This window comes from Giraffa tippelskirchi, chromosome 5, assembly GCF_054371585.1.
Source record: "Giraffa tippelskirchi isolate mGirTip1 chromosome 5, T2T-mGirTip1v1.2.pri, whole genome shotgun sequence".
In the NCBI taxonomy this organism is placed as follows: Eukaryota; Metazoa; Chordata; class Mammalia; order Artiodactyla; family Giraffidae; genus Giraffa; species Giraffa tippelskirchi.
In genome coordinates, this window is record NC_137279.1 from 184,685,642 (window position 1) to 184,710,473 (window position 24,832).

Here is a 24,832-nt window from a genome sequence, read left to right on the forward strand (position 1 = left end):
CCAGTATTCTGGCCTGGAGAATTCCACGGACTGTATAGTCCGTGGGGTCGCAAAGAGTCAGACACGACTGAGCAACTTTCACTTTCAGCAGATAGGACCTCAGTAGTGTCTTCAGTATATTTCTCTCTCACTAAAGGTGCAGAAAGATGCAGGTTCCATCCCTGGGTTGGAAAGATGCCCTGGAGAAGGGCATGGCAACCCACTCCAGTATTCTTGCTTGGAGAATCCCATGGATAAAGGAGCCTGGTGGACTACAGTCCATGGGGTTGCAAAGAGTTAGACATGACTGAAGCGACTTAGCAGGCACACAAACAAATAAAAAGCCTGGATGTAGAAGTTCAGCATTAGGACCCTAGACTCCTCTTATCTTGCTGATCTTCCACCCTTTGTATAGCACTTATATCCAAGAAGCTGATGATTAAACCCTAGCTATCCTGTCTGCATTCTGAGCAGTACCAAGGAGGAAGAGAGGAGGAGGATGCAGTCCCTCCTTTTTAAAAGACTTCCTAAAAGTTACACATAACACTTTCACACATCACATTGGCTAAAGCTTCATCCCATGGTGGCATCTGGCTGCAAGGGAGACTGGGGAATAGTCTTTTATTGGAAAGCAAAGTGCAATGAGCAGAGCTGAAAATTAGGGTTCTTTTTGCTGCATACAAAGAGAAAAATGAGTATATGAAACTCTAACAGTTTTTGTCACAGTCTTGTGGTATTATTTTCATAGACATTGCTGGACTTTTGAACAGCTGTTACTTTATTTAAGATTTTTATATTTATGTTCATAAATGATATTGGCCTACAATTTTGTTTTGATTGTTGTTATTTAGTTCAGGCATTAAGGTTATGCTTGACTCTGAAAATGAGCTTGGTAGTGTTCTCTGTGTTTCTGTTCTTTGAAACTGTATAAAGTAAGGGTTATCTCTTCCTTAAAATTTCGGTAAAGGCTGCCTATAAAGCTATCTGGGCCTGATGCCTTTCTGGGATAGGAGAAACTTCAAACTACAGCTTCAGTTTCTTTAATGGTTATTGATCTATTTTGGTTTTATTTTTCTTCTTGAGTCAATTTTGGTGACTCATGTATTTCTAAAAAATGGGCCATATAGCAAAAATAGACAGTTTTCAAAATTTTTGGTATAAGTATTCTTTCTGATAGTATTATAATTTTATAAAATTTTAACATATTTTATGTTAAACATATTTTTTGTATCTTAAACATATATGTTTAACATACATATTTTATATGTTAAAGTGAAGCTGTGCCTCACTTTTATTCCTAATACCACATATTTATACCCTACCTCTCTTTCTTGACTCATTTTGCCCAAGGTTTGTATCTTTTATTATTTTAATATATTTTAAAAAGTTGTCCTTTATTATTCTTAAAAAAAACAAAACACCTAGCTTTTTGTTTGGATAAGCGTCTCTATTGTTTCTCTTTTACCTTTAATATTTCCTTTCTTCTACTACTTTTGTGTCATTATTTTCTTTCTTTTACCATGTTTGTTTCTTTTCAGCCTCTTGAACACTGTTTCTTATTTTCTAATGTGTTTTTAAGGCTATCCATTCACTTCTAACTACAGTGCTGTATCTGTATCTCATCAGTTTGGGGATGCAGTGTTTTCATTGTTCAGTTCTAACTAGTTTGTCACTTTCATCATAACTTCTTTTTTAACTTGTTAATTATTTAGAAGAATTAAAAAAAATTTCCAAATGTATTTTTTGTGTGTGTGCAGGGCTCCTTTTCACTCTCAATTTCTAGATTTGCTGCATTGTGGTTATAGAATGCATTCTGTATGATATTTATTCCTTAGAAATTGTCAGGGCTTCTTTATCATATATGTATATATAGTCAGACTTATAAATTACATTTTTCAAATGTTTACCTTTGTTTTTTTGGATGTTTAACAGTTATGAGACAGGTGTGTTAAAAATGTCTCACCATGATTATGAATGTGCTGTTTCCCCTGGGAATTTTATTAATCATTTTCTTTTAATTTGAAAGAATGCTATTTAGTTTTGTCGATCACAAATTGGCACTTGCCATAGGTGCTTGCCATCCACCTCTACAAGGATTACATCATGTGCTGTTGCTGCAACAGCACCTCCGACACCCATGAAGGAGTTCAGGATGGAGAGCAGAAATGAGGCATTCTGTGGGAAAACTGGCAGGACAGGTCTTCAGATAGTCAGATATTCTCAGAAGCTGTTTCTATAAGCCCAGTTCTTGTATCTCATCATATCTAGAAAAGCACTAAAATCCTTCATGGTGACGATTGTTTCTCAGCAGAAACTTTCTACAAAAAAATGTGCTTGATTGTGTGTATTCCGCCTTTACCCAAATCACATGTATACTATCCTTCCCCCCTACCTCTTTGGAGCAGTTTCTCAGAGCTCTCTGAGGTTCTGTCTCCCAGGCTGTGGTCCTCATTTTGCCCCAAATAAAACTTAACTGGCAGCTCTTACATTGTGCATTTTTTTAAGTCAATAATATTCAGGCTTATGATTATTGTATCTATCTTCTTGATGGGTTTGCCCTTTTATCATTAAATAGAATGCTTTTCATCCTTATTGCTGGTTTTTGCCTTGAAGTTGATTTTGCCTGATTTAATTGCTACATCTGCTTTCTTTTGATTAATTTCCCACTGCATCTTTTTTCATCCTTTGCTCCTCATGTCTCTGTATCCTCAGGTTTAGATATGTTGCTCATAAGCAGTGTGAGACTAGAGTTTAGTAGACCTACTTAATCCATTTATAGATTTTTGATTACTGATTTATTTGGCCTTATTTCTATCTTCTCTTTGAAAATTTTTTTCCAGACATGCTTTTTCTTTGTTTTCATCCTCCCCTACTTTTCTGCCATCTATTGAACTGATCAAGGTGACTTTATTTCTCCTGTTCCCTCCATCTCTCCACTGGTTTGGAAGTTTATGTTTTAGTAGTGATTTCCCTCAGATTTCAAACAAATACACTTAATCTCACATTTTTCTAATAGAGTCTGAAATTAGTATTTCTGTCTCGAAATAGGCACAAAATAAGAACCTTAAAACACTTTAATTTCCTTCTTAGTTCCCATTTTTCATGTTATGTTTTTCTAGTGTTCTGATTATACCTCTTTAAAAAACCCTGCCTAATCAGTTGTTGTTATATCTTTTATGGTTTAATAGTTTGGATTTACAAACATGTTTTAACAATTTATGTGTTCACTATTGCTTGTTACTGCCCACTGCTTCCTCCTCCTGGGTTCAATTCCCTTTATGCCGAAGTACTGCTTGAGCTTGGAACCAGTTTTAGAGTTACTATCTCTGCTTGAGGTTTCTGTATTTCAGTGGTACTACTCATTCAGACCCCACACCCACACACAGAGCAGCCCTAATATTCTGATTTTTCAGCATCCTGCTTCCAGGCCACATACCTGAATCATGACATGAGTTTTCTAGTCTGTGTTTGTAAATGAAACAGCCTTTTTTTTTTGTCTGCTGGCTTTATGCATGGGGTCTCCTTCCAGGTCCCCAGGATGCACAGGCTCTGGGTCTCCTGTGGCTCACTTGGCTTAGATTCCTGTTCACCACTCGGATATTGAATTTCTTCTTTGTTACGGATACTTGAAGTTGTCTCTTTCCTATTTTCAAGCTTGGCATTGTAGCAAAACCACCTTTTGGGCTTTATTTGATAGCATTTCTGTATGAAAGGGGGTGGTGGGTGGGAACTTCTTAAGTCCACTACATCCATCAGTCGTCTGGACTAGGCCATGAACAGCACATAGAGAGAGAAGTGGACTGATTTTGGAAGCATTTGGAGTGAAGTCAGGAAGGGTGGGGACAGGTGGAGACTGAGGTCTTCCTTGTCCTCATGTAGGTGCTCAGGGAGGTTTCGAGGGGTGGGCTGGGGAGAGGAGATGGTGTTGGATCAATGTCTAAGGAACCGAATTACTTGGGACAGGTGATCACACTGGGAATCCAGAGGGGGTGACAGGTGGGGAGAGAAGAAATCTGGCGCATCTTTCTGGCCAGGTTCCCTTGCTTGTCTGCTGAAGCATCCTTAGTTATGCACCTGCACCGTCCTTTCTGTCCCTTATGTCCCTGGCACTCTAAGTCTGACTTACCACTCACCATGCCCCAACTGGTACGTTAAAAGTGAGCCATGAGTACCAGCAGCCTTTCTAGGCATGCATCCAGGCTTAGCACCCCCACACACCCGTTGCCACCAAATTTTCTTGGATTCTCTTGTCCTTGCTCCTGTCTCATTGGTCCCAGTATTTCTCTCTTTCTCTTTCTGTACTTTGGTTTTGAAAATGGCAGGGGAGGAAAAGTTTCTCCTTTTCTGCCTTGCAGGGGTTCTCTGCTAACCTGGTGGGTGAAGAATTCAGATTTATTGCCCATAACACCTGAGAGTTGCCTGTGGGTCTTTGCTGTTGTTCATCAGCAGTGGTGGCCTGGCTTAGAGATAGACAGAGGTTGGGGTTGATGCCCCTTCAGTTCCATCTCCACCATGCCCCCACCTAAGATTCATTTGTCCACAGGCGTTAATTGTATCCCTGGTATTTGTGTCACGTTTTGTGCTGCGCACCAAGGATACAAAGGTGGGCCCAGCCAGACACAACCCTGCACTGTGAAGCTTGCTGCCGCATTAATCTAAGAACCTCCTAAATGATGTAGAAGTATAACTGCAGGAGCCTCAGAGGAGAGGTATATACAGTGTGAGAGTGTGTAATACGGAGTTTGGACCCATCAGAGAGGTCAGGCATGGATTCCCCATTGTTCAGAAGGTGACATTTGAGTGGAGACCTGAAGGATGAGCAAAAATCAGCAAGGTGAAAGTGGGAGCTGAGCGTTCCCGGCAGAAGGACCGGCAGTTGCTAAGACTCTGTGGTGGGAGGGAGCATAGTTAAGAAACAGTTACCAGCCCTGTCTCAGAGCATCCCACAGCACCTGTCTTTCCAGACCCAGCACACTCTGGGCCTTGCTAAAAGAATGCATCAAATGTCCTTGCTGAATATCAGAAGTCTGTTCCCAAGGGCCTTCTGAGAACATCGAAACCATGTGATTTTTACTTCTGACTCTCTCTGATCATGGGATCCCCTTGTAGCTTCCACTTCTGGATCTCTCCCACTAAGATCTTATCTTAAATCCCAGATTTAGCAAAAACAAAACAAAACAAAAAAATTGAGTAGAAAACACTATGCTAACCAATTAAATTTGATTTTCAGATAAGCAATCTATTATTTTTAGTAAAAGTATTTCCCAAATAGTACTTGAGACATACACTAAAAAATTAGCTGTTATTTATTTGAAATTAAAATTTAACTGAGAGTCCTGTAGTATTTTATCTGACAACCCTACTTAGATCCAAATGCCCAGTCAGCGATACCTGGAGGACTCTGTGCAGGAAGTCCACCCCTTCCTTAGTATCATGGTCATTTCTGGCACTGGGACTTGTGAAGGGAATGTGCTAAAAGAACAGGATGCATCCATCCTCATGATGTTATATTCCAAGAGCAGTCCTGCAAAAGCAGTGAGTTGCTGACTGGCCACAAGACTGGGGGATGGACACCACCCCTACTCCTCTGCCGTCAACTCCAAGATGGCCATGATTCTTCCTCAGTCTCCCATCCTAGCCCCACTTGGGTGGGAGTAAGGAGACAGCCCCCAGGCTAGGGATAGTGGACTCCAGGATCCCTGATTGATTATATGTTTAAGCTCTTGGATTCTTTCTCAGGGAGGGAGCTGGTACAATGGCTGAACCTTGCTGAAATCTCCAGGCCCATTTTCCCTCCCCTGCCAGTCTGCTGCCAAATACTCCTAGCAAAACCTCTTGACAGCTCCTAGAATGTTGAGCGTTCCTTGGACAATGCATCTCTTGGGATAAGCCAGTTTCTTCCCAGAGCCTTTTGTTATCCCTTAGAGAATCACAGTAGAAACATCTCCCAGAAGTAACCATGATAACAACTTCCAGAAGCATCAGGAATGTGAGCATTCTCATTCTAAAGGACTTGAGGGGAGAAGGCATCCTCAACCTTGTTAAAAAGCTTGGGGAGAAAATATTGTGAAAGGCATTGTTATGAGTTAGTGGTGATTCATAACCGAAGCCAATTTCTATCCTGTGTTTGCAGCTATTGGTGAAGACTGCAGCAAATACTGCCAGATCCAAAACTAAATAGGGGTGTAAGCCCTGGACTTCAGTACCCTGAAAATGGATCTGTTAGAGTTAGGATTAGGTTTGGCTGTGAGTTATAGAAAATCCCTAAATGACAGTGACTCAAATATGATAGAAGTGTATTTCTCTCTTGCCTAGAAGTCCAGAGAGTCAGTTGAGGGCTGATAGGTGCTACACAGTGTCAGGTAGTCTTCTTCTATCTTATTGCTCCTCCATCCTCAGTACTTGGCTTCCATCTCATGTTCCAAAATGGCTGCTTGAGGTCCAGCCATCATGTCTGCATTCTGGTCAGCAGGGAGGAGAAAGGAACAAAGAAGGGCATACCTTTTCCCTTTAGGAACGTTTTCTGAAAGTTGCACATTCTACGTCTGCTTATATCCCATGAGCTAGAACTTAACCACATGCTGCACCTGACTGCAAGGGGAATTGGTAAAAGAATCTTGATTTGAAGTGGCCATGTGTCTAACTTAAAACTGTGGGATTCTATTATTAAGGGAGAAGGGAAATGGATGTTGAAGGATGATTTGTAGTCTTTGCCATCCTTCCTTCCTTCCAACCAACAAACCAACCAACCTACCACTCAAGCAACGTTTATTTGAGGAACTGCCCAATTTAATAAGGGAGACAGATATACAAATACATAACTATAATGTGGTGTGATATGGAGTATAAAAGAGGTTTTATTCAGAGTGCTGTGGGAAAACAGATGGAAATGATCAAAAGCAATCATGATAATCAGTAACTACAATGGTCTTGCTGGGTTCTCAGTGCTACACTCCCATTATTTTATTTGTCCACCTCCCTTTCTTTTCCGTGCAAGCTACAAACCTTCCTGCCTTACCATATAATAGCTAACATTTGCAATGGGCAGGCCAGGTGCTGTTGAGTTTTTTAGATTTATCATAACAGTCCTATGAATAGGTACTGTTATCATTTTCATTTACAGATAAGGAAACTGAGGCATAAACCATAGAGCTTGGCTTTGGACCCAGGCAGTCTGGCTCTAGAGCATACATGCTTAACCACTCTGCTAGCCTGCCTCCCCAAAAGTTGTTCATTCTCATTTCCTCCCCCAGCCTCCTTACCCCCTAATATCCAGCAGACAACTGCCCTGCTTACTTTATTATTTTTTAAATTTATATATTTTATTTTTTGGCCATGCCTTGCAGCAAGTGGGATCTTAGTTCCCTGACCAGGGGTCGAACCCGTGCCACCTGTAGTGAAAGTGTGGAGTCTTAACCACTGGACCACCAGTGAAGTCCCCCCCTTGTGTATTTTATTGTAACAATTGAGGTCATCTGGTGGGATCTCTTTCCACTTCTGGACCAACCTCTAGCTTGCATCTCTTCCCTTGCCTCCTCCAACAGTCTGGCCTCAGGGGTTGAGGGGTTGCCTTTCTGGTTAAGGCTGCCCCTCTCCCTCAATCCTAGGGAGGCAGTGGAGTGTCATGGTTTAAGAGTTGGCCACTGTGGACAGACTGCCCTAAATTGATACTGTCAGGTCTTAGGAAGTCACTTAGCTTCTCTAAGTCTTAGTTTTCTCACCTGTAAGTAGGGGTGATACTAATGTGATGATTGAGCATGTTGATTAAAGCATGTAAAGTGCTTTAGCACATGCTAACTGCTCAGAAGATGTTAGTTTTTATTTATTCCCCTCATATCTGGTCCTTGGATTACTGCCTCTCTCTTCTCTAGCTTCATTTGACTTCTCTTTACAAATTGCATTAGTTACCTATTGCTGATAGGATATATAGTCACAAATTTAGCAGCATCTAATAATCCATATTTATGATTTTACATTTCTAGAGGTTGGAAGTCTGAACTGAGTTTCACGGGGCTAAAATCAAGGTGTTGGCAGGACTGATCCCTTCTGGAGTCTCTGGAAAGCATCCATTTTGTCACCTTTTCCAGTTTAGAGAGGCTGTCTGCATTCCTTGGCTTGTAGCCCATTTCTGGTTTCAGAGCCAGCAGTGGCAGGTAGAGTCCTCACATGATGTCACCCCAGCTTTGATCCTGTTGTCCCATTGCCTTCTATGATCCTGACTTTCCTGCTCCCCTCTTTCACTTATAAGGACTCTTTTTGACTAAAATGTACACAACTGGATAGTGTAGGATCTCAAGATCCTTGATGTGATCATTTCTGCAAAGTCTTTTTTGCTGTGGAAGGTAACATATTCACAGGCTGTGGGAACTGGGACATGGACTTCTTTGGCGGGCCGTTATTCTTCCTGACCCTTAGGGATATAGCATGCGAGAACCATCCTCAACAAGATGTCCCTCCTCCCAGTCCTATTGAGATGTAATTGCCAGATAATCATATTATCCCTTCCTTAAAAGTACTTTGCCTTCTCTCTTCCTCCCTTCTCTACCAGGCTCTTTGGAAGAGTTGTCTCGCCTGGTGGTGGTGGTTTAGTCACTAAGTCATGTCTGACTCTGCAACCCCATGGATTGTAGCCTGCCAGGCTCCTCTGTCCATGGGATTTCCCAGGCAAGAATCCTGGAGTGGGTTACCATGTCCTTCTCCAGGGGATCTTCCCAACCTGGGGAATGGAATCCTTGTCTCCTGAATTGCAGGCGGATTCTTTACCACTAAGCCACCAGGGAAGCCCATTGTCTGCCTAGTTTTCTCCACCTCCTGCCTGGAGAATCCCATGGACAGAGGAGCCTGGCGGGCTACATACAGTCCATAGGGTCGCAAAGAGTCAGACATGACTGAGCACTCAAGCACGCATTCCTTCTCACAGCCCCCTGCCTCTGCATCTGTGCTCACACTCCACGAAACTGACTTTTTCCCTGATCACAAGTGGCTTCCATGTTGCCAATTCAGTGGACACCTTTCATTCTCAGTTGGTTGCATTTTCCAGTTGGCTGCTCATTCCCTCTTGAGACCCTCTTTTGGGGGACTACCCACTTTTTTGGTCTCCTATCTGCTTTTAGGTGACTTTCTCTTGATTTTCTTCCTTTTCCTCTCTGACTTAGACACATCTGGGGCTACACTACAACTAGCCAATCTGATCACACGGACCACAGCCTTGTCTAACTCAATGAAACTAAGCCATGCTGTGTGGGGCCACCCAAGACAGACAGGTCATGGTGGAGAGGTCTGACGGAATGTGGTCCACTGAAGAAGGGAATGGCAAACCACTTCAGTATTCTTGCCTTGAGAACCCCATGAACAGTATGAAAAGGCAAAAAGATAGGACACTGAAAGATGAACTCCCCAGGTCGGCAGGTGCCCAATATGCTACTGGAGATCAGTAGACATGGGTTTGGGTGGACTCCAGGAGTTGGTGATGGACCGGGAGGCCTGGTGTGCTGCGGTTCATGGGGTCGCAGAGAGTTGGAAACGACTGAGCGACTGAACTGGGACTGGAACTGGGGCTACACTGTCTCTACCAGCCCCTGAAATGTCTGTGTACCCAGGGCTTTGCATCCTTGTTCCATTGCTCTTTTCTTGAGTAATCTTATCCCACATTGCTGGTTTTATTTATTTTTAAAATTGTTGATTTCTTTTTGGCTGCGCGGGGTCTTTGTTGCTGCGAGCAGGTTTTCTCTAGTTGTGGCGAGTGGGGGCTGCTCTCTGGTTGATGTGCCCGGGGTTCTCATCGCTCTGACTTCTCTTGTTTCGGAGCACAGGTTCTAGGCACCCGGGCTCAGTAGTTGCGGTGCATGGGCGTAGTTGCCCCACGGCATGTGAAATCTTTCTGGACCAGGGATCAAACACCTCCACTGGCAAGCAAATTCTTAACCATCGGACCACCAGGGGAGTCCTACACTGCTAGTTTTAAGTGCCACTTGCTCAAGGATGACCAGTTCCTGTTGCGCTGTGCAAATCTCTGGCTCCTGGCTGGAAGTGTTGGTAAAGATTGTGTCTCCAGTAATCCTATAAGCTCCTCAATTTCTTTGATCTTCCTTCAAGTAGACACGATGAGAGAGCTCCTTGAGGTACTGACGTGAGAACCTTGGAGCCTGGGGCACTCAGGCGTCTGAAGTTCCAGACTGTGTGGCCTATTTCCATCAAGACACAGAGTGATCTTCTCAGGACCTCTCAGAGGAAAGTGAAAGACACAGACCTTGTGATACCAAAGGACAGGTCCATGCTTCATGGGGGTAACAGGAAAGCAAATAAGAAAGGCATATCTTCACTAATGTATTTACTGGGGCAAGCCCCACCTTTCCCAGTGTGGTTTGCAATTGCTGGAGCACTGAAGAAGCCAGAGACTAACTGGAGCTCAAAGCACAAAAATATTCAAAGGAAGCCAAAGGGTATCCTGACAGTTCAGTTAGCCACACAAAACTCTCACCAGAAACAGAACAATGTAACCAAACAGTGGCATGCCTGAGTGCGCAGTTGTGTCTGACTCTTTGCCACCCTACGGACTGTAGCCTGGCAGGCTGCTCTGTCCTTGGGATTCCCCAGGCAAGAATACTGAAGTGAGTTACCATGCCTTTCTCCAGGGTTTTTCCTGACCCAGGGATGGAACCTGTGTCTCCTGAACTGTAGGCAGATTCTTTACCCACTGAGCCACCTGGGAAGCCCTGAAGAGTGGGACTGCCTCCATGTGCAAGAAGACAGCTGAGAGAGGAATGGTGCTGAGGATGGTCTAGGGAAGGCTCACAGAAGAAGCGGGGACTTGAGCAGGGAACCGACAGGGAGTGAGGAGGAGGAAGACCCTTTCACGTGGGGGAATAGCAAATTCAGAGGCTAAAGTCAGGGCCACGAGAATCTACTCGGGGAGCAAAGAGGGTGCAAGCAGGATGAGATCAGAGAGAACTGCATCCAGAGTAAATTGTCAGCACAGGAAGCCTAGACTCTATCTTGTTGGTAATGGGGAGCCATGAAAGGGTTTTGAGCAGGGGAATGAGTTGGGCAGAGGTCAGCTTCAAAAGACTACTCCAGGGACTTCCCCGGTGGTCCAGTGGCTAAGACTCTGCATTCCCCATGCCGGGGGCCCAGGTTCGATCCTTGGTCAGGGAACTATTAAAAGATCCCACATGCTGCAACCGAGTTCTCATGCCACAACTAAAGATCCTGCATGCCAGAATAAAGATCCCTTGTGCCTTGGTGAGGGAAATTTGGGCCCCAGATCCTAAAATATGCATAGGTATAATTGGATAAGATATAATTTTTAAAATTATAATTTTATTTTATTTAAAAATTATTTTATTATTTTTTATTGAAGTATAATTGACCTACAATGCTGTGCAGTGCCAGGTGCAAAAATTCAGTATTTCCATACACTATATATATATATATATTGCAGTGGTCACCACGATAAGTCTAGTTACCTTCTGTCACCATAAGTTTAAAGTTACTACAATAGTATTGACCATATTACTCATGCTGTATATTTCACCTCTGTGAGTTATTTATAATATTTTGTAGCTGGAAGTTTGTCCCTCTTAATCTCCCTCGCCTATTACACTCATCCCCCACCTGCAAAGTATAATTTTAGAGAAAGGAGGTGCCTTGGCAGTGGTACTGGTCCATTCCTATCATTTTATATCAAATATGTGTGTATGTATGTAATATATATTCATATATACCATATAATGTATTTTATACACACACACACACACACACACACACACACACACACACGTGTACTAGATGGTCCAGGTGGAGCGTGAGTGACTTCCCAAAGGCACATAGCATCAAGGCCAGCATTAGAACTCAGGTCTGCCTTCTACTCCTGTGCTCTTCTCTGCTATACTGAGTGGAGGCAGTAGTGTCTAAAAGGAGGCTGATCCAGTAGTCAGGGTAAGAACGATGCAAATCCTGACCAGGACAAGACAGGGCAGGCAGCAAGGTGAAGACCATGTGGGAAGCAATGTGGATATGTTCTTGCTTTCTCTCTCTCTGGGTGGGGGTTGGGACATAGGGCTGGCTGGAGACTGCACATGAGTGCATCTCTCTTTCCTGGGTCCTGCCGCATCCTTCCGGGCCTGGTTTCTATGGCAACAGGCTCCCAGCAGGCAGCCTGCCAGCTGGAGGGAAGCAGGCAGGCAAAGCAGGCAGGGAAAGAAGGCCTGGGCAGCAAGAGGAAGGCTGAAGTTGTGGGGGTTGTGGGTGTCTCCTCGGAAGCTAGAGGAGCCCCTAAACCTAGCTCCCAACCCCCTTTTTCTTTTGACCATGAGAGTGGAGGTAGCTTAGGACACATGGGCTTTTCTTGCATGCTCCTTGAATTTCCAGACCGCAAACTTCTATCCATCTCTCCCTGCCACCCCCTCATCTCCTGACTCGCACTTCTTTAAGTGTTGTCTGACCCCAACCTCATGCCCCTAGGGAAAAGTGACTTCTTCATAGAAAAGACTCCCTACTCTGACTGAACTCAGTCGGGGGGGGGGGGGGCAGGGGAGAACAAGGCCAATTGACTGTTTTGCATAAGATTTGCATATTATTAACTCAAAGACAAGAAATTTCCAGGCCCTGTGTCATTCCTGTCAACAACTTAATTCAGCTCTCTTAGCACCGGCTGACTGTCTGGCCAGGCTCTGTGCTGAGCCATGGGGTCCCTAGAGGAGAAGTCCTCCCAACTGTAGCCCACCCCCCTTCTCCCAGCTGCTCTAAGACAGTTGTTCCTGATGTTCTAGCAGCTGGTGTGGTGGGGAGTTCTTGGGATGTGGAGCATGGGAGCCCTGGGTCCACATTCTGGCTCTGCTGTTTCGCAGCTGGGTGACCATGGGCCTCTCTGGGCCATAGCTGATTTGTCTCTCCATAGAGCTAAGGACATACCCATACAACTGGTATAAATTAGCAAAGACACAGTGTTAAAATGCTGAAATATTTCTGTGCTTGTGGCGAAGAGCCACCACCCTGGACCCTCGGGCCCCTCTGGTCCACCCGTCAACCCAGCTTCTGCAGGATGATGCCCTGGCACTTTGGCTGTGTCTGTCTGATTGGTATATGCCAGACTCTGTTCTGCCCATCGAGTATAAATGGTTTAATGTTTTGAATATCACCCCTGTCCAGAACCGGTGCAACAGGTAGGTATATTATGTGCTCACCCATGGCGAGGACTGATACATTTAAAGGTGGTGGATGACTGTCCATCACTTTGTAGGTTTCCTGTCTCATTCCTTGTCCTTTTGGCCTGGGGTGCAGGTGAGGGCTGGGGTGAGACTGGGCAGGGGCAGAGATGACCACCACCTCTCTCACCAGGCGGGCGAGGTTCAAGCGCTCCAACAGTGTGACAGCCGGCGTGCAGGCTGACCTGGAGCTGGAGGGCCTGGCCGGCCTGGCCACCGTGGCCACAGAAGACAAGGCCCTGCAGTTCGGACGTTCCTTCCAGAGGCACGCCTCTGAGCCCCAGCCCGGGCCCCGGGCCCCCACCTACTCAGTCTTCCGCACGGTCCACACGCAGGGCCAGTGGGCCTACCGCGAGGGCTACCCACTGCCGTACGAGCCGCCGGCCACCGATGGGTCGCCCGGCCCTGCCCCTGCCCCTGCCCCTACCCCCGGCCCCGGGTCCGGGCGCCGCGACTCCTGGATGGAGCGCGGCTCACGTAGCCTCCCGGACTCAGGGCGCACGTCTCCCTGCCCACGGGATGGTGAGTGGTTCATCAAGATGCTGAGGGCGGAGGTGGAGAAGCTGGAGCACTGGTGCCAGCAGATGGAGCGCGAGGCGGAGGACTATGAGCTGCCGGAGGAGAGTGAGTGCGGGGACTCTGTGCGCCCGAGGCATGGTGGCTGGCGGTGGCCGGGACCGCAGTGGCATAGGAGAGGACCTTGGGCGTGACTGTGCCTTTCTCACAGTTTGGCGGCGTGACCCCAGGCCTTGGTGGCTCCCACTGGCAGTGTGCCGGGAGCTCCTGGAAGGAAGCACAAGCAGCTTCAGAGGCCAGAGCTGGGACTGGGGAAAGTGAGCGGGTGAAAGGGCTGGGCTTTCTAGGGGATGGCTACCAGCCCAAGGTCATGGAGATTCCAGGAGCCCCTATTCCCACCTGGGCTGGCTGGGAATCCAGGTCTGATCCAGGTGTGAGAGCCGGACTTCAGGCAGAGGGGGAGGCAGTGTTCAGGTCAGCTCTTGTCTGCGGCCTGGGAGGAGACTCAGCCAGGAAGACATAGCTGTGCCAGAGGGGCCTGCAGGTCCAGTGTGAGGGGAGACAACGGTTTACCGCTGAACCCCCAAGTTGATAGGATCCTGACTAGAAAATGAGTCAGGGACATTTGGTAATTTGGTAATTCATTATTTGGTAATTCTCAGTGAGCCAAGGACTCACACACTGATGGGTGACAAAGTTCTGCCAGCGAGGCATCACTGAGCTAGAGCCTGGCTGGCTAAGGCTGTAGGGCTGGACTGGTGCTGATTTCCATCTGTCCTCTGACATGGGAGGGAAGAGGACACAGGAGGATAACCAGTCAAGAAATGTAGATCGTACGATGGAAGAAACATCAGTGTCTGGGGAGTCAGTCTTCTTGGTGAAGTGGGGCAGGAATTGCTTGTTAGGATCTTGAGTATATGGGATGGGGAGGGGCCAGAGGAGACAGATGGTGCCAGATAAGAAGAAGGGTCAGAGTCATCCTGGGCAGACTTCCTGGAGGCAGAGGAAGGAGAGGCATCATTCCCCTCCCCCATCTCCTTTTGCTCTCCAGTCCTGGAGAAAATCCGCAGTGCCGTGGGCAGCACACAACTTCTCCTGTCCCAAAAGGTTCAGCAGTTCTTCCGGCTGTGTCAGCAAAGCATGGTGAGTGCTCATGGGCATAGAGCCCACCAGGTGTGTGTACCTGGTAGATGACCAGAGCCTATGGATATCTGGAAGTGAGAACAGGTGTTTGTGCCCATGATGGAGAGGTCTAGGCTCTTGTCTCCCTGCCTCCCAGTCCCCACTCCATTCTCCCAGATTGAACTGGACAGTGAGGGTGGGGTGGGGCTTTCTCGGGTCCTGGCTGGGACTCAGGCCCGTCTGACTGGCTGCCTCCGCTCTGACTCCTTCCACTGCAGGACCCCACTGCGTTCCCTGTGCCCACCTTCCAGGACCTGGCGGGTTTCTGGGACCTCCTGCAGCTCTCTATCGAGGATGTGACCCTCAAGTTCCTGGAGCTACAGCAACTCAAGGCCAACAGCTGGAAACTCCTGGAGCCTAAGGTGGGGGGAGGTCCCTTCAAGCCAAGAGTCCAGACCCTGGGAAATGCTCTTCCCCAGAGAGTGTGGGCGGGGGGAGAGGAAGGCAGGAGAAGAGACCCTGGGCAGCCAAGGCAGCCCTGGAAAGCTGATGGTGACCCTCTACGTCCACCCTCTGGGTCACTGCCCGCTAACTGGTTCCAAGGCAAGAACCATCTCATCACTGCCTGAGCTGCAAGAACCCCTTTCTTTGGTGGCTCCAGCTGTAGTCTGAGGGAGCCAGAATGGCAGACTGCCCTCAGCTTGGCTCTAGGCACCGAGGGGACCTTCAGCCCTCATCTCACTAGACCTTCATAGAGATGGGGCCTAGCAGCTTGGAATGTGAACCCCCATTGCCTCGCCCGGGTCAGGGGAGCTGCACTCCGCCTGGGTCTGGAGGGAGGGCATCCACTCCCCGAGAGGGAGCGAACCCTCTCTCTGATGCGAGAGGTGGAACACGGCTTCACCAGGGGGCGCACGAGTCCACCTCTTTTTTAAAGATGAAAAATGTGGGTTTGACCTTGGCAGAACCGGCACCCCTGGGATTTCGGGGGGGCCCACACGCGCTCTCGAGAGCCTGGCTCACGAGTCAGAGGTGTGCGCTGTGAACCCCTCGGGGCGCGCGGGAGCGAGGTGGGGAGTCGGCCGGGACCCCGCCCCCAAGCTAAGCGCCGCGCCTTTGTCGGCAGGAGGAGAAGAAGGTCCCTCCGCCGATACCAAAGAAGCCCTCGCGGGGCCGGGGTGTGCCGGTGAAGGAGCGCTCCCTGGACTCGGTGGACCGGCAGCGGCAGGAAGCGCGCAAGCGGCTCCTGGCGGCCAAGCGCGCCGCCTCCTTCCGCCACAGCTCGGCCACCGAGAGCGCCGACAGCATCGAGATCTACATCCCCGAGGCCCAGACCAGGCTGTGACCGGCCCGGCCCGCCCAGCCCGGGCCCGGGCCCGCGGTTTTCTACCCGTACTGTACACCCAGCGTCGAGGTCACTGTGAACGCGGGCCGCCCCGTGCGCCCGCCCCGCCGGCACCGCACGCCCCGGCCCCTCCTGCCCGTCAGGCGCTCGTGGGTTTTTTACCTTCCTGACCCCACGCGAAGGCGCCCGGGCTGGGCTGGGGGCCGTGCCTCTCCGCCCTGTGCCCCCACCGGGACCCCTCTTCCTCGAGGTCCGACGCTTCGTCCCCACCTCCTCCCCACGGGCACCATCTCTGCCATTGCCCTCACCCCCCACCCCCCACGGGCCAGGCCGGGCCGGGTCCCCCATCTGGGCTCTGCGTCCCCCCTCTCCCCACCCCCCTCCCCACCCCGCGGGGCTGGGCTTCGTGGGGAAATCAAGCTTCGTGGCTTTTTATGAAGAATCCCGAACCCCGCCTAGGAGCCCGCCCCACCCTCCCGGGGGCTCTCCCCTGAGCCCTCAGCCCACCGGGCCCAGGGACCACAGTGGCTGGACCAACCCAGGACCAGGGCACCTGGGCCTCTCCCCTTTCCCCAGCTGCTGGGGAGGGGAGATGGGGGCTTCCCCTCACCACACCTGTGGCTGTTCCCACATCCCCTTGAGTATCCCAGGAAAAATAAAACGGCAGAACTGCACTTGAGCCAGCTGCTCTCTCCAGAAGAAGCCACTTCCGCGCGTGCGTGCGTGGGAGGAGGTGGTGGGGGAGGCCCGACTGAGCCCACGTTCTCGATCTGGGGAGAGCAGGGTTTCATGGGCCAGCTGGGGGAAAGGGGGTTCGGCCGCCTGGTGGCGACACAAGGACCCTCCTAGAGGGGCTGGGGTGGGGGTGGAGAGGCCAGCCTTCCACCTCCTTCTAGTTCAGTCTGGTTTCCTTTAAGCCTTCCAGTTCCCTGGGCTTCCCCCCAACTCCCCTCCCGAGGGAAGCGTGTGCTTCATAAACGTCTGCTGTTCTTCGACATGAACAAATATTGGTGTTCTTTTCCCTAAAAAGCCAGTGTTCTCTCTGCTCCGGAAAACTGTTCAATTCTGTGCCGTCACATTTTGTGATGCCTCCAGTGCATGGGCACATTCAGTTTGGTTCAGTCGCTCAGTCGTGTCCGACTCTTTGCGACCCCATGAACCTCAGCACACCAGGCCTCCTTGTTCATCACTAACTCCCCGAGTCCACCCAAACCCATGTCTATCGAGTCGATGATGCCATCCAACCATCTCATCCTCTGTCGTCCCCTTCTCCTGCCCTCAATCTTTCCCAGCATCAGGGTCTTTTCCAGTGAGTCAACTCTTCGCATCAGGTGGCCAAAGTATTGGAGTTTCAGCTTCAATATCAGTCTTTCCAATGAACACCCAGGACTGATCTCCTTTAGGATGGACTAGTTGGATCTTCTTGCAGTCCAAGGGACTCTCAAGAGTCTTCTCCAACACCACAGTTCAAAAGCATCAATTCTTCGGCGCTCAGCTTTCTTTATAGTCCAACTCTCACATCCATACATGACCACTGGAAAAACCACAGCCTTGACGAGACAGACCTTTGTTGGCAAACTAATGTCTCTGCTTTTTCATGTGCTATCTAGGTTGGTCATAACTTTCCTTCCAAGGAGTAAGCGTCTTTTAATTTCATGGCTGCAGTCACCATTTGCAGTGATTTGGGAGCCCAAAAAAGTAAAGTCAGCCACTGTTTCCACTGTTTCCCCATCTATCTGCCATGAAGTGATGGGACTGGATGTCATGATCTTAGTTTTCTGAATGTTGAGCTTTAAGCCAACCTTTTCACTCTCCACTTTCACTTTCATCAAGAGGCTCTTTAGTTCTTCTTCACTTTCTGCCATAAGGGTGGTGTCATCTGCATATCTGAGGTTACTGAGATTTCTCCCAGCAATCTTGATTCCAGCTTGTACTTCCTCCAGCCCAGCGTTTCTCATGATGTACTCTGCATATAAGTTAAATAAGCAGGGTGACAATATACAGCCTTGACATACTCCTTTTCCTATTTGGAACCAGTCTGTTGTTCCATGTCCAGTTCTAACTGTTGCTTCCTGACCTGCATACAGGTTTCTCAAGAGGCAAGTCAGGTGGTCTGGTATTCCCATCTCTTTCAGAATTTTCCACAGTTTATTGTGATCCACACAGTCAAAGGCTTTGGCATAGTCAATGAAGCAGAAATAGATGTTTTTCTGGTACTCACTTGCTTTTTCGATCATCCAGCAGATGTTGGCAATTTGATCTCTGGTTCCTCTGTCTTTTCTAAAAGCTTGAACATGTGGAAGTTCACGGTTCACGTATTGCTGAAGCCTGGTTTGGAGAATTTTAAGCATTACTTTACTAGTGTGTGAGGTGAGTGCAATTGTGCGGTAGTTTGAGCATTCTTTGCCATTGCCTTTCTTTGGGATTGGAATGAAAACTGACCTTTTCCAGTCCTATGGCCACTGCTGAGTTTTCCATATTTGCTGGCATATTGAGTGCAGCACTTTCACAGCGTCATCTTTTAGGATTTGAAATAGCTCAACTGGAATTCCATCACCTCCACTAGCTTTGTTCATAGTGATGCTTTCTAAGGCCCACTTGATTTCACATTCCAGGATGTCTGGCTCTAGGTGTGATCACACCATCGTGATTGTCTGGGTCATGAAGTACTTTTTTGTATAATTCTTCTGTGTATCCTTGCCACCTCTTCTTAATATCTTCTGCTTCTGTTAGGTCCCTACTATTTCTGTCCTTTATTGAGCCCATCTTTGCATGAAATGTTCCCTTGGTATCTCTAATTTTCTTGAAAAGATCTCTAGTCTTTCCCATTCTATTGTTTTCCTCTATTCCTTTGCATTGATCGCTGAGGAAGGCTTTCTTTTCTCTCCTTGCTATTCTTTGGAACTCTGCATTCAAATGGGTGTATCTTTCCTTTTCTCCTTTGCTTTTTGCTTCCCGTCTTTTCACAGCTATTTGTAAGTCCTCCTCAGACAGCCATTTTGTTTTTTTGCATTTCTTTTTCTTGGGGATAGTCTTGTTTCCTGTCTCCTGTACAATGTCACGAACCTCCATCCATAGTTCATCAGGTATTCTGTCTATCAGATCTAGTCCTTTAAATCTATTTCTCACTTCTACTGTATAGTCATAAGGGATTTGATTTAGGTCATAACCTGAATGGTCATCTGAGTTAAATTCACCCATTCCAGTCCATCTTATTTCACTGATTCCTAGAATGTCGATGTTCACTCTTGTCATCTCCTGTTTGACCACTTCCAATTTGCCCTGATTCATGGATCTAACATTCCAGGTTCCTATGCAATTGATGGGGAACAAAAGAGAGAACAGAACTTTCCTGGGAAGCTAAGTGGCATCCCAAACCTAATGTTTATTGAATGCTTGCTGTGGGTCAGGCAAGATGTGAGTGCTTTACATGAATGTAGCTCAATCTTATAACAGATGAGAAAGCTGAAGCTTAGGAGAGGTCAAGTGTTCAGGCCAAAGTCACAGGCAGAGCTAAGAGCGTAGTCCCAAGTCTGTCCAATATCAGTCCTGAGCTTTTAGCTCTACAGCCTTTTGAGCCTGGAAAAAAGATGGCAGCTGCTACCCACAATGTCATCTTTCCAGTCCTCAGGCTGACGTGTCACCTTGAGGCAGGAGGAAGAACCTTCCCAAGGGGTTGGCTGCTCTCCTGGGCCACTCTGGACTAGCCAGCTCTTCTCATTCATTTATTCAGCAAATATTTATCAAGAACCACGGTTGGCCCTGTCCATCACTGGCAAGATAGCCCTGAACAAGTTTCTACTCTTATGGTGCTAGCAGCTATATGGGAAAAATAGATAAGTAAGCAAGCAGTTACATTATAAGGGTGAGTGCTGGAAAGATGACTAGGTATTAGCCCCTGAAAGAGGGCTGTGAAGAATGTACAAGATCAGAGAAAGCTGTGCAGAAGCCTGGAGGAGAAAGAGGCATTGGGAGTGCAGAGGCTTGATCATGCTGGGCTTTTGGGTCAATTTGAGGAAGATGAGCCTGGGTCCCGAGGGCCATCGGGAGCCACGGAAGGGTTTTGAACAGGAGAGTGACATGAGCAGATATTTTACAGGCTGGTTTGCAAGACCACCTGAAAAGCAAGAGGTCCTCTATCCAGAGGGGTGAAGGGGGCTCATGTGCAAGACAAAGTGAATAGAATCTTTGCCCTCGGATAAGTTTTTAACAAATGAGGTGATTCTGATGCTGGCCAGGTTTGGGAACACTAAAATTGTTTGACTCTCTCAAATTTCACCTAGAACTGCTCATAAGTCTGTTATCCCCAGACTTGCCAAGAGAGACATTGGCTGAGTGACTTTACCATCCTGAGGTTTGAAAGTGGGGACCTGGGTGAAGTTTGAACTAGATAATACTCAGAGCAATCCTCTGAGGCAGGTATTGTTATCAGCTCCATTCTACAGATGAAAAAACCAAGGCTTGGAGAGGTTTAACAACTTACCCCAAATCAAGAAGCCAGGAAATGGGTGAGTCTAAGTTTAACCCTCTACATTATACAGCTTTTTATGAGTCTGCATGTTTTCCCAGAAACTAGGCCAGGCTTGCTGGGACCAAGAGGTATATGGGAGTGGATGGCAGAGGACAGGCAGCATCTGAAACTGTGCAGGCATCCCGCTGCAGACGTGATGTCTAAAATCTCCCCGTGTGGGGCTGATGGAGGAGCTGACGGGAGGAATCTCCTTAGGGTATTGTGGCCCAGGTAGCTGTGCTGGGCTCCATGGACACATGAAGGATTAGATCCAGTCCTTGAGTTGCCCCCATCTGGCTTAGTGAGTCACATAAACACAAAGTTATGGTACAAAAGGAGGCCTATTCACCCAGGGGGCTGAAGAGACCAGAGGAGGGAGCCTCTAACAGCCGGAAAGTCTGGGAACGCTTCCTGCAAGAGAGGCCTTTTGAACTGGGTCTTGCAGGATCAGGATGAATTAGAGTTTTGCAGTCAGGGATGAAAAGGGAAGACATTCATTTCAGGCAAATGGACCCACTTAGGCAAAGGCATGGAACAGTACGTGTGTAGTAGACGATATGAAGAGCAGAGACTGGAGAGAGGTGACAGGCAGGACAGGGGTAGAGAGGAAATAAAGATGTGGCCGGAAGGGACCCATGAGCGTAAGCTGGAGATTTCATGGTTTTATTTAAGTGTTTGAAAGAAATGGACTGAAGGAGACAATGGAAGGCAGGGAGACCACTGAAGGAGTTGCCAAGGTGGTCCAGGTAAGGGATGATGTTGAATTTGAGAGACATTGAGGAAGCCTAGGTGCTGTAAACTGGATCTGCAAAGATGAAGAGGCCTTGAAAATGTCAGTCGAGCTTTTGGCTTACTAAATAATGCCATAAATGGACATAGGACATTGCAGAAGGAGGCCTGAATTTGAGGAATACTAAACATAAAGTGAAAGCAAAACATATGGGTGACCAATTACCCAGCGCTTAGGAGGAGCTGAAAGTGAAGTGTGTGAAAGTGTGAAAGTCGCTCAGTCGTGTCTGACTCTCCGTGACCCCATGGACTATATAGTCCATGGAATTCTACAGGCCAGAGTACTGGAGTGGGTAGCCTTTCCCTTCTCCAGGGCATCTTCCCAGCCCAGGGATTTTTTTTTTTAATTAAGATTTTTTTTTTTTTGATGTGGACCAATTTTAAAGTCTTTATTGAATTTGTTACAATGTTGTTTCTGTTTGGTTTTTTTTATCCATTTTGACAGAGAGCATGTGGGATCTTACGCAATCAGGAATCAAAACTGCACATGCTCCCCCCCAACCCCCGAAGGTGAAATCTTAACCACTAGACTACCAGGAAAGTCTCTCTTTGTCTTTTTTTTTTTTTTTTTTTAACAATGGGTGAACAGATTTTCTGAGATTAGCAGGCAGCAGCGCCAGCATTTGGACCTACAACTCTCTGATTCCTAAATCTGTGTCCTGGAGCCCCACTCAGTTCTCAGGCAACAGAACTGCCCGCCAGCATTTGAGACTCAAGGTTCCTCTGGGGAGTCTTCCCTGATTCTTCCTGTCTGTGCTGCTTGTGCACACTCCTGTCATCACATTTTGCACACTCTCTTGACATTTTTGAGACCCTTCTGCTTCCACATTAGTCAGACAACTCCTGAGGGAAAAGATGGTCCCAGTTACTTTTGCATCCCCATTGCCTCGCACATGTTAATTGGCTGACAGAAGGCTTGTCATTGTAGGCAATTCTGTTCCCTTTTCTGTTGTTGTTGTTCAGCGCTAAGTCATGTCCAACTCTTTGCAGCCCCCTGAACTGCAGCATGCCAGATTCCTCTGTCCTCCACTATCTCCCAAAGTTTGCTCAAACTCATGTCCATGGAGTCAGCGGTACCATCTAACCATCTCATCCTCTTTCACCCGCTTCTTCTCCTGCTCTCAATCTTTGCCAGCATCAAGGTCTTTTCCAATGAGTCAGTTCACATTAGGTGGCCAAAGTATTGAGAGTTTCAGCTTCAGCATCAGTCCTTCCAATGAATATTCAGGACTGAGTTCCTTTAGGATGGACTGGTTGGATCTCCTTGCAGTCCAAGGGACTCTCAAGAGTCGTCTCCACCATCACAGTTCAAATGCATCAATTCTTCGGCGCTCAGCTTTCTTTATGGTCCAACTCTCACATCCGTACACGACTACTGGAAAAAAAACATAGCTTTGACTAGACGAACGTTTGTTGGCAAAGTGATATGTCTGCATTTTAATATGCTGTCTAGGTTTGTCATAGTGTTCTTCTCTCTACATATTCAATTAGTGAACACTTTCTGCTAATAGTGGTTTCCTATATATTTCTTTTTCAAAAATTATTTACTTGGCTGTTCTGGGTCTTAGTTGCAGCACGGGATCTTTGATCATCATTGTGGCTTCAGGGATAGTTCAGTTGCAGCATGTGGGAGCTAGTTCCCTGACTGAGGATCAAACCTGGGCCCCCTGCATTGGGAGCACAGAGTCTTAGCCACAGCACCACCAGGGAAGTCCCTGGTTTCCTACACCTTTCTTTATTCTATATCAGTTCCTTTTTCTCCTCCCCCATTGTCAGAACTTAGCATTGAGATCTTTGAGATCATATAGGAAGGGGATCTAACCGGATAATGCAACCTAGGAGGCTTCCTACCAAGGTGTCCTTTAAGCTTGAAAAACAAGCCAGAGCTACTTTGGTAAAGAAAGGTGGGAAGGGCATTCCAGGTAGATGAAGAAGTGTAAATAAAGGCATGGAGGTGTGAAACAGTGGTCTCTAGCGGGGGAAGTGGAGGGGTTTAGTATGTGTTACTGCTACATCACATGAGTGGTGACGCAGAGCTAGTTGGGGTGTTATGAAGCCTACACTCTGTTTTTTTTTTTTTTCCTTCTATATGTTATAAAATAGCCATCCGTACAGGCCACAGGGGGCACTCGGAGGAGGGAGTGAGTACCTGCACCTGGGGAGCCAAGTAAGATTAGATGTGACTGTATTTTAACTGCTGTGAGAGAGGAGAGTGAAGAAGCTGGCTTAAAGCTCAACATCCAGAAAACTAAGATCATGGCATCCGGTCCCATCACTTCATGGGAAATAGATGGGGAAACACTGGAAAGAGTGGCTGACTTTATTTTGGGGGGCTCCAAAATCACTGCAGATGGTGACTGCAGCCATGAAATTAAAAGATGCTTACTCCTTGGAAGGAAAGTTACAACCAACCTAGATAGCATATTAAAAAGCAGAGACATTACTTTGCCAACAAAGGTCCGTCTAGTCAAGGCTACAGTTTTTCCATTAGTCACGCATGGATGTGAGAGTTGGACTGTAAAGAAAGCTGAGCGCCGAAGAATTGATGCTTTTGAACTGTGGTGTTGGAGAAGACTCTTGAGGGTCCCTTGGACTACAAAGAGATCCAACCAGTCCATCCTAAAGGAGATCAGTCCTGGGTGTTCATTGGAAGGACTGATGTTGAAGCTGAAACTCCAATACTTTGGCCACCTGATGTGAAGAGCTGACTCATTTGAAAAGACCCTGATGCTGGGAAAGATTGAGGGCAGGAGGAGAAGGGGACGACAGAGGATGAGACGGTTGGATGGCATCACAGACTCAATGGAGATGAGTTTGAGTAGGCTCCGGGAGTTGGTGATGGACAGGGAGGCCTGGCTTGCTGTGGTCCACGGAGTTGCAGAGTCGGACATGACTGAGCGACTGAACTGAACTGATGCTAACAGTAGTGTCATTTATTTCCCTGCTTGCAATGTGCCAGCAGAGCACTTTGCATACATTATCTCATCAACTCTCACAACATCCTGTGAAATAGGTGTTATTGCGTCTATGTATAAGAGGAAAAGGAGGCTCAGTCACACGGCTGAATGTCACACTTTTCCCAATGTCACACGGCTAGAAAGCTAGCCCAGATCGGAATAGTTTTTAAGAGTTCTCGATGTTACTCTGCTGAGACCTTCTTGAGGTCAAGGGTCATGTTTTTTATTTTTCTGTGCCCAGACCAAAGTCTTAGGAGCCGCCTAGTCAACATCAGTTGAAGCCTTTCTCCTACCGAAAGCCCGTGGTGACGTCACTGAGAAACCTCCTGGCCGGAAGGGGGCGCTGTACGCAGCTCAGCTCGGCGCGGCCGGTTGCGGGCGCCTAGCTTCCCCAGTCCTTTCAGCCAAT

General features: G+C 47.5%; 1 protein-coding gene across 2 annotated transcripts in view; it reads left to right on the forward strand.

Annotated features, from left to right (window-relative positions):
• DLGAP3 (DLG associated protein 3) overlaps positions 1–16,841 on the forward strand; it is a 62,237-nt gene extending 45,396 nt beyond the window's left edge. For both annotated transcript variants that reach the window (XM_081489044.1, XM_081489043.1), the window contains 4 exons: positions 13,318–13,808; positions 14,752–14,843; positions 15,101–15,244; positions 15,949–16,841. In XM_081489044.1, coding sequence (XP_081345170.1) covers positions 13,318–13,808; positions 14,752–14,843; positions 15,101–15,244; positions 15,949–16,167 — 946 coding nt within the window. In that variant the 3' untranslated portion in view covers positions 16,168–16,841. The remainder of the gene's footprint in view (positions 1–13,317; positions 13,809–14,751; positions 14,844–15,100; positions 15,245–15,948) is intronic.
• The last annotated feature ends 7,991 nt before the right edge of the window (positions 16,842–24,832 follow it).